Raw genomic sequence first — 9,757 nt, forward strand, 5'->3', positions numbered from 1 at the left:
CCCCAAAAAAAACTTTTACTGAACTGATTCCAAGTGAATAATGACTGTTTATTATTATCTTTTTACAGCAGCGTTGAATTGTGTTTGCATTATTGAATCACTACTTTCATATGTATCTACGTGAAGCTCCTTTGAAACATTCTATATTTTTAATATATTTCAAATAAACGGATAGGACAAAAAATCAGCAATATATTAATATCAAATACTACTATTTATGTTATGATTAACCTTATTTATAATATTAAAATTATGATTAATATTAGTATGTAATTTGTATCTGATATTGAATGACTTCTTTACATCATGACTTGAAAAGTCTATGAAAAATCAACATATTAACAGCTCAACCGATTCATTCAGCCCTTTGATCAAACCTCGACACATCTTGCATAATAGCAATACTAGTTAACATCCCATGCTTGCTGACATAATCTCAGACGGCACATGTCACCCTTGAGTAATTTGAACATCTAATAATAGAGAAAAATCATTTAATCTAAATAGCCATTGAGGAGGATGTGAAAAGCACTCTGCCGTATCTGACAGTGATTTATCGCTCTCCAGATTCCACGTCATATTCAGGATATCACACAAGGATGTTTGTATTTCCATCTGAGAGGAGGAATAATCATCTCCTTTAACAGGTGTTATCCAGCGTGCCTGGAGACTTTAGCATCTATTGTCGGCTCGTATTGTTGCATTGGAGGGCAGGTGCAAGTAAGCACAATGCAAGCGCTCTTTTTTACCATCACAACAGGAAACTGAATTAAGCTATAACTGCACACTGTCAACACTGGATGCAGGCCACACTAGATAATAATAAAGGCCTCTAAACAGCAGCTGGGATGAGCAAGCTGACATTGAGAATGGAGAAATCACAATGTTTGCACAGTCCTAAAGCAAACACACTTTTCTAATCAATATCTCAAAATCCAAAACTAGAAGTGAGAGCTGGGTCAGTGCAATAGTTACCGTCTGCAATAATATCATAATGGTTGTGTTGATATGCGAGCTGACATTATCGAGTATATTTCTCACTCACTTTGAAAAACAAAACAGACAAAAACATGTCTTGAGAATCCAAAATCATTGACTGCGTGAAGAAGCCTTGAGGATGCAGTTAAAATGCCTCGATAATTCAAGTTATGAAAGCAAAAAATATCCTTGTAAATGTTTGTATTTTTGTATTTATGTAGTTAAGTAATATCAAACAAGAAACAGTTCTGTTTTCCTAAATATTAGCATGTGGGTGTGATCGCAAATGTCATATCTTTATGCAACAGTTCATCAAACACAAAGTTAATGTTGCGTAAGTTACATTTTAGACACAATATTGTCTGTTTTTTTTTCTGTTTTGCTGATGAAAATAGTTCCTAACAAACCCAGAGCAGAACATTTGCATGTCTCAGAGCAACACATAGTGATATTTCGATTGTGAATAAATCTGTTTTTGAACGAATTGCTTGTATGAATGATCCAATGAATCACTCATTAAGACAGGGACTTGGCGCCACCTACTGGCGTATTTTTTTATTTGTCCATGACAGGCCTAAACCTATGGAAGCCCACTTCCGACACAGAATAAAAAGAAAATTAAATGAATAAAAAAGGTATTTGCGACTTTTTATCTAATAATTCAAATATTGTCCTCACAATTATGAGATTTAAACTTGCAGTTCTGAGAAATAAAGTCATAATTCTGAAAAATATAGTCAGATCTTGCAATTGTGACTTTTTCTCACAATTACAATTGTGTGTTATAAAGTCGGAAATGTGAGATATAAACTCGAAATGGTAAGAAAACAGACTTTTTTCCCCCTCAGAATTGGACATTATAACTCGCTATATATCTCCCAATTTTGACTCCACGTCTTGCAATTTTGACTTTATTTCCTGCTATTCTGAATAGCTAGCAATTGCGAGTTCATATCTCACAATTCTGAGAAAAGTCACAGTAAGGTTTTTTTTTAGTTATTTTTTTTTTCAGTGGTGAAAATGGGCTTCCATAGAGACCAGCCATGGTACCAGCACAAAAACAAACTCAGCACAATATTGTTTAATTATTGAAAAAATCCCAATAAACATTGAAAACTGCATTTGTGTTAATATTGCACAGCCCTAGTCGGTGCACTATTCTTGTAACAGCAAACTGGGTGAAGTCATGATAAGAAGTTAACAAGATGGCGTTGCTTGTTTTTTATTATTAGTATTTATTTATTTGGGGGGGGGGGGGGGATAAAAATATTGTGATACTAACAGACCTGAAGCAATCCTGGGATATTTATTTTCATGTTCTGTTCGAGTTTGTAGCTGCTTATTCCTGTCAGCCTGTCAAAAACAACCGAGATACTCAACACATGTTCCTTTTCTGCTGACAAACCATTTCATGTAGCTTCAGCTTTCTTCACTTGGCATTCTCAATGGAAATAGGGAATGCAAAAACAGATATGTATATAAAGTTGGCCAATTGTCGTTAAAATTCAACACATTGTTCAGCGGGTTTACCAATCGGCTGGCTCAACAGAAATGAATCACACTCTAAGTGTCACAAAGAAATTAAAACAGCAGGTTTAGTGTGTCTTTGTGCCTCTTTTAGAACAAAAAGGGCTTTCCCTTCTTCTCTCTTTGTCTCTGACCTCTCATAGTCCCTCTCTCTCTCTGTGCTGCGCTCTCCATGTTCTATTATTTTTCACTTTGAAACTGTCTTTTCTGCCGTTGAGGGAATCGGAGACCTTGAGATGTTCTCCTAAGCCGGCTCAAAGTGCTGAGAGACAGGAAGATGTGTAGAACTCACCCCATTCTTCGGGTACGCGACCCACCCCAGGTCACCAATTACAGAGCGAGAGTCCAGCAAGTTCACTGCGGGAGAACGAGAAATGGGGACAAATCAATGAGCTGGAGTTGTAAAAGCAATATAGAAAGAACATTTATATGCAGATTAGATATTCTTTATTACAACATCGTCTTGCTCAGATCTTGTTCGTTTTTATAGATTTCGGTAGCAATTTATTTTACAGTGCTGTCGTTACAGGCACCTACTGTAGTAATACATAATTACTACAACTATCCCTAAACCAAACTCTAACTATATAGTAAGTACATGTTGTTAACTAATATAACATAGTAGTTACAATGTAATAACATTGTAACAATGACAACTTCAAATAAAGTGCAAATTGAATTTCTGTACATACACTGTACACACATTCTTCATTTTTTTATTTTCTTACATTCTAATTATTATCACATGAATTGTATTTTATCACAGTGTAAACTATAGTTCAGGGTGACTGCATTAGATTTTTTTAGATGTACAGCATGTACACATAATCATATAGTTTTTTAATCCATTTTTATTTTCACACCTTAATAACAATATAGTTTCAGTCTATTTGTTTTCATACAAATATATGACTATATGAATTACATGAATGCAATAATCTATGACCCTTAAAGAAAAGATGCATGCCTGTAAAATGTTTTAGATGATGCCAATTACGTTATATTGTAACAGGTCCAAATTTAATAAAGACTTGGGTCAAAAATGCAATTATAAATTAAATTAAATTAAATTAAATTAAATTAAAAAAATAAAATAAAATAAAATAAAATAAAATATTATGTCTTATGATTTAGGGGGAAAATAAATTGCCCTTGAAAATCAATCCCAGACAGAAGTATATGTATCCAGAAATAGTATGTATCCAGACACTTCACATCTGAATGCTGGAACATTCATACATGGGCTTGTTGCAATATTGAACTAAATGTTTCAGAACATTGCGGACAATCATTTGAAAATACCCTATAGAAAATATAAAAGAACATGGAATAATAACTGTTGTATAATCTTTGCCCTTGGTTAAATTGATTAAAAAAATAAAATAAAATAAAATAAAATAAAATATTATGTCTTATGATTTAGGGGGAAAATAAATTGCCCTTGAAATCAATCCCAGACAGAAGTATATGTATCCAGAAATAGTATGTATCCAGACACTTCACATCTGAATGCTGGAACATTCATACATGGGCTTGTTGCAATATTGAACTAAATGTTTCAGAACATTGCGGACAATCATTTGAAAATACCCTATAGAAAATATAAAAGAACATGGAATAATAACTGTTGTATAATCTTTGCCCTTGGTTAAATTGAGTGCACATTCTATGTGAGATGTCTACTAAACAAGCCAGTCTTTCTAGATGATTGTGCCAGTATTTGATGCCCAGAGTAGGTCACAGTTTGTTTTTTATCTGGTGGAACCTTTTACGAAGGAGTACCGCCATAGCTAATTAGATGACCTTTACATTCAAAGTCCAATCAGGGCTGCATTTTAATTTGACCTTGTGTTGATCAAAGGTTGTGTGGCGAGACTGTTTAGCATGTGTGAGATGACTCACAATAGCAATATCATTCAGGGAATCAAAACAACAAGCTAATGACTAAGACGCCAATACAAATGTCACAATGGTGCTAAAAAAGAGAAGGTGTAAAGGGAATGATAGATATTCTGGAATTCAAAGTACATATTTAGGATAATTTTTGCACTTTATACCCTAATAAATAAGACCAACAGCTGAATACGAATAATGGTTATTGATCTTAAATATTATGTAACCTCAAATGTGATAATGATTTGTGAGAACACTAAAATTTACAATTTAACATTTACATTTAATCCACGCGTGTCCTATTTAAATGTCTCTAAATGAGATCTAAATGTGTTTCTTATGAATGACAGACATTGATGTACATTGTCCTACTTAAACTGAAAAATATCCTGGGGAGAATGGCATAAAAAATAATTAGCAGGACGAAATACAGTTCTGAACTAGATAAAAGAGAGGCTATGTCCATCCTTAGGCAGATACAAATGTCGAAAGAGGTGCAATATGTGGAAATCTAACTTCAGGAGGGGAAAAATACATTATAAACCGTATGGTTTATATAGTGTATGGAAGAGTAGTATGTTGCAGAATATTTAACGTACATATTCTGATTTGTTGCCTTTCCGCTTTGGAATACTCAAGGTTAAACAGTCCAATCGTACTGTAGCTGCAAATATTGTTAATGTTCATTTGAAAGTGCATTACAGATTACAGTTCACGGCAGGTCGCAGCTCTCCGAATCGACAGGTTTGTTGAAATTCTAGCAGACTTGCCGCTATTGTGAGTTTAGAGTGGCCGTTGTCTTGCGCGTCTGCTGGGCCATTGTGCCAGTCTGTGTAGGCACCCGAGCGCCCTCCCCCATCCCGCTCTCATTTTTATTGATAATGGTTCTATTTAAAACCAAACAGTTTCACAGTCTAATGCCATTTTAGAACCTTTTTTAAGTTCTACTAACAACTTCTTAAAATTATTTTCTGGTCATTTTAAAAACACAAAGGTATCTTTAATTTAACATTAAGCACTTTTGTTTTGGTCTCCAAACAATCATATAGCAAGCCAAGAACCTCATGGAGCCAAAAACGGTTCTTGATCTGAAGAGCGTTCATTTCCAGGCGGAATCCAGTGACTGTCAACCATCGATCCCTGCAAACAGCACCGTTCCCAGATCCCGCGTCTTACCTTCATTACCGGGAATGCAGGAAGTCCTGAACGCGCCGAGACTGAAGACGCAAATCCAGGCGATGCAACTCCACCGTGAACGCATACTCATCGACTGAAGAAACGTGCCAAATGAATGAAAGTACTGGACTCACATCAGCACCGAAACGATCCTGAGAGAGTTACGGAGGACATGAGGAGCGAGGAACGTAGGTACGCAGGAAGAAACGCGCATTTGAGCGGAGAGCGGTGAGTGTTGAAGCGCTCCGGGTTGAGACTCGCGGAGCTGTCAGACACCCACACAGTCGACAGCATGAGGAGGAGGAGGAGGAGTAAACGATCAGCTCTCCAATAGACATCAACGACTGCTCATAACTCCAGACTCATCCAGACTAATGAAGGTGTAAGTCAGTCGAATCATGCTAAAAAATGACAGCTATGTGCGCATTGTGTCAGTCGTATATTATATTGATTGTGTTGGAGTGATACTACGCTGCAATTTCCCTAATGTGAGTAATGAAGCAACACTTTCTATTAAGCCTGTATGCCATATAATATGCAATAATTCAATGTAAAATGTATTGAGGTAAAGATGATAGACTACAGTAACACTGTATATCCTGTACCTAAATAGTGTTGCATTATAATTTAAGCCGAAGCAGCACTTCCACCAACAAGATAAATGTGGCTCGATGACTGCAGCTCAATCTCTTTCATCTGCATGATTATACATATCCCCGTGCCGTGCCCTCCCGACACATCCCACGCTCCTCAGCGCTTGTCCTCATTCACCAGACACTCAGAGAAATTCAGCAGCCGACATCAGACCCAGCTCCTCCTGAGTTCAAAACGACAAGATGAAGAACAGCAGCGAGGGCTTTCTCTTCAGATGTCAACAAAATCAGGCAAGGAAAGAGTTGGCATCCATAACAACACCATTATCTCGGTTGCATGTGACATCACAGAATCATGGCCAGGATCTGATACTAAATGTCTAGATAAGGAGCAGAGCACAATAAAAATAAGGCCCAAACCTCTGAAAAAGTCTTTAAATCTGATTAAATGTATTAAAGACAATCTGTCTAATTTAAGGTGTTCACACTGGATTTCCGAGCACACCTATGCATCGTTGAGTCGTTGATAGGCAGTTGCGACTGTATAAGCTGACAAAAGTCACTTCAGAGTATTAAACCCTTCCTTCAATGTAAGCTTAATTGCATCTGTTGTGGTGCTGGAATGGATCCGCCAAGACTTGAAAATATCCAATAATATCAGCGAGGCTTGTCTTCACAAGCAACACAAATGACGAAAAACAAGCTGGAAATAGATGGGTTATGTGTTTGGTTAAAATGCACAAAGCTTTTTTTGGAGTACTGCATGCACAGATTTCATGCAGGTCTAGTTAAACGACCTCATTTAAAATAAACAGGCTGCCACTTCTAAATGAAAGAGTGAACTGGACTTGTCAAGGACTAGAGTGAAGCAGCAGGGTCTTTGCCGCTGCACTCAGAGGGGTGGCTCGGTTTGGGCAGACACAGCTGAGCTGTCGCTACTGATAATCGTGTCCTGGCATTAAAGAGAGCGAGGACTTGGATAAAAGTACAGGAAGAGGAACAATTTGAGAGTCAGCGCACAGTCTGAGAGCAGCACACTGGTGCATTGTGGGATGCAGAGGGTGACTCAGAAGCCAGTGGGTAGTCATGACTGACAAAATACAAACTGTAATATGGTTCGACATAAGAGAACATTTCACAGAACCGTTTTACACAGTAAAAACGTTTTGTGAGGACATTCTTGTTACAGCTCTCTGAGTGGTCAATCACTGCATTATGCAGTCAAGTATTTTTGTATTTTTGGCCAGTCAATATATGTCTGATAGTTTCATGTCTCCCATCAAATCAAAATTTCATATCCGTTCATTTGGTCAGTAGTCATAAATGTGCATGATAAAAGTACCTCCGTTTGAGACCAGGCTGCTGATCAGTTAACTTTGCAACAATGACTGGCTGATTCTACCTTATTTTACATTGTAAACCTGACTATACTGTGTCAGATAAGGTAGAAAAAGCTCGTTTCCATGCACTTTTTCCCATACATTTTATGACATTTAGTTGCACAATCCAGGTTCAGTGGCTATCAAGCTAAGTTTGAAATTAGTTTGAGCAAAATTTTTGGTTTTAACAAGATGGATTTGTGTTTAGCAGTGATTATTACAATGGTAACTTACCATTCTGGATAAGAGACACGATGAATCAGCTGTAAGCAAAGTGACACATATCTGATGTAATAAAGCCACAACAAATTAAAGCAGTTCACAAAAGCATTTTAGAGATGCAACTCTCCAATTTTGCTGCTAATACTTAACATGTAACCTATAAATACAATTATTTCAATAGTTAGATATTTTACTGATTATAAGTAACTTTGCAACTACAGTACATGTCAGCTAACTCTCATTTGCGTATTAGTAGACTGTTAGGTTAGGATTAGTGTTAATAAGTTGACAGACACATACTTGAAAAGTTACTTATAGTCAATAGAATGTGAAAAAAATAAAGTGTTACCTATCTTTTTGATACAATATATCATCCGTATGCCCGGTTTCACAGGCTAAGCTTAAACCTAGTCCCAGACTAAAATGCATGTTTGAGATGTCTTAACTGAAAGCAACTTGAACATTTGAAAATTTTTAATATGAAAATGAAGTATGAAAATGTTGACCAAGCTTTTGAAATCCCTAAGCTTTTATATGTTTTCTTTTATACTCTTTGTGAACATAATTTTAATTTATATATATTCAATAAACTTGTATTAATATAGTCGGATATTTTCTATCAGCTGCTTTATCAAACTTTTGTGACAGCAGTTATTTTTTTCCCTTCTTGTAAATCAATTTAAATTCATGATATTTTCAAAAATGATCTCTAAGTCTTCAGCGGAGAAGTAAATCATGTTGACTCTCTCCAGGTTTATTATTTATTATGTATTATTTTTATATTTATATTTTCTGGTTTCATTTTAGTTCTATTTAAGGGTTAAGTAATTTTGTCATGTTTTGTCATTTTTATTAGTGCATTTAAAATATGTCTAACATATTTATACATTTTATTTCAGCTTTAGGCTTAGTTATTTTAGTACTTGAAGTTAAACTAAGTGAAAATTAAATAAAATATTTAAGCATAAGTTTATTATTATTATTATGTTTTGTTTAAAGTTTATTTTTAATTTAAGTAACACAAAGGTTTTTTATGATTTTAGTTTTAGCTTGAATTAACTATATCTCTCAGATGAGAAGCAAATCAAACTGGTGCTCTCCATATTTCACTGCACGCGCTTCAGAGTCATTAATAACCTCTGGATCAAACCCTGAATTGGCAGAGAATGGGTATAGCGAGCGTTGTGAACCTGTATGTTTTGTTTAAAGTTTATTTTTAATTTAAGTAACACAAAGGTTTTTTATGATTTTAGTTTTAGTTTGAGTTAACTATATCTCTCAGATGAGAAGCAAATCAAACTGGTGCTCTCCATATTTCACTGCACGCGCTTCAGAGTCATTAATAACCTCTTGATCAAACCCTGAATTGGCAGAGAATGGGTATAGCGAGCGTTGTGAACCTGCTGAACCTGATCGAAACCCGTTTTGATATATTTGGTTTTGTCAACTCTAAACCTACTCATAAACTCTGAATTTGCTCAACTGTGAGTAAGCCATAATATTTTGATTACTATATGTACTCCCTACTTTTGTAAACTTGGCAAGTGGTGCTGAAGTTCCTAATTGTGCATTTCACTTCCATTGTGTCTCTATTGTCCAAACATGAAGCTCATGGAGTCACTGGTCACTGGCCACTGCCAGAGTTTTTCTCCCTTCTATTCAAAGAGCTTGACAGTGTGACAGTGAAGAATAGCAGTGATTGATCACCTCATTGTTATACATGATTTCATTAACAATGAAAACACCTAATGGTTAGAGAGTCGGACTCATAACCCAAAGGTTGTGGGTTCGAGTCTCGTACCGGCAGGGATTGTAGGTGGGGGGGACTGAATGTACAGCGCTCTCTCCCACCTTCAATACCACGACTGAGGTGCCCTTGAGCAAGGCACCGAACCCCCAACTGCTCCCCGGGCGCCGCAGCATAAATGGCTGCCCTCTGCTCCGGGTGTGTGTTCACGGTTTGTGTGTGTTCACTGCTGTGTGTGTGCA

The 9,757-nt window shown here is 36.3% G+C and overlaps 1 protein-coding gene across 1 annotated transcript in view; it reads right to left on the reverse strand.

Annotated features, from left to right (window-relative positions):
- LOC107567059 (ephrin type-A receptor 5-like) overlaps window positions 1-5,908 on the reverse strand; it is a 17,825-nt gene extending 11,917 nt beyond the window's left edge. The window contains exons 1-2 of the mRNA XM_016252657.1: window positions 5,575-5,908; window positions 2,798-2,862 (exon numbers count right to left, since the gene is read on the reverse strand). Of these exons, the coding sequence (XP_016108143.1) occupies window positions 2,798-2,862; window positions 5,575-5,665 (156 nt within the window). The 5' untranslated portion in view covers window positions 5,666-5,908. The remainder of the gene's footprint in view (window positions 1-2,797; window positions 2,863-5,574) is intronic.
- Between the last annotated feature and the right edge of the window lie 3,849 nt (window positions 5,909-9,757).

Source organism: Sinocyclocheilus grahami, unplaced genomic scaffold, assembly GCF_001515645.1.
Source record: "Sinocyclocheilus grahami isolate Dianchi unplaced genomic scaffold, SAMN03320097.WGS_v1.1 scaffold1124.1, whole genome shotgun sequence".
Taxonomy (NCBI): Eukaryota; Metazoa; Chordata; class Actinopteri; order Cypriniformes; family Cyprinidae; genus Sinocyclocheilus; species Sinocyclocheilus grahami.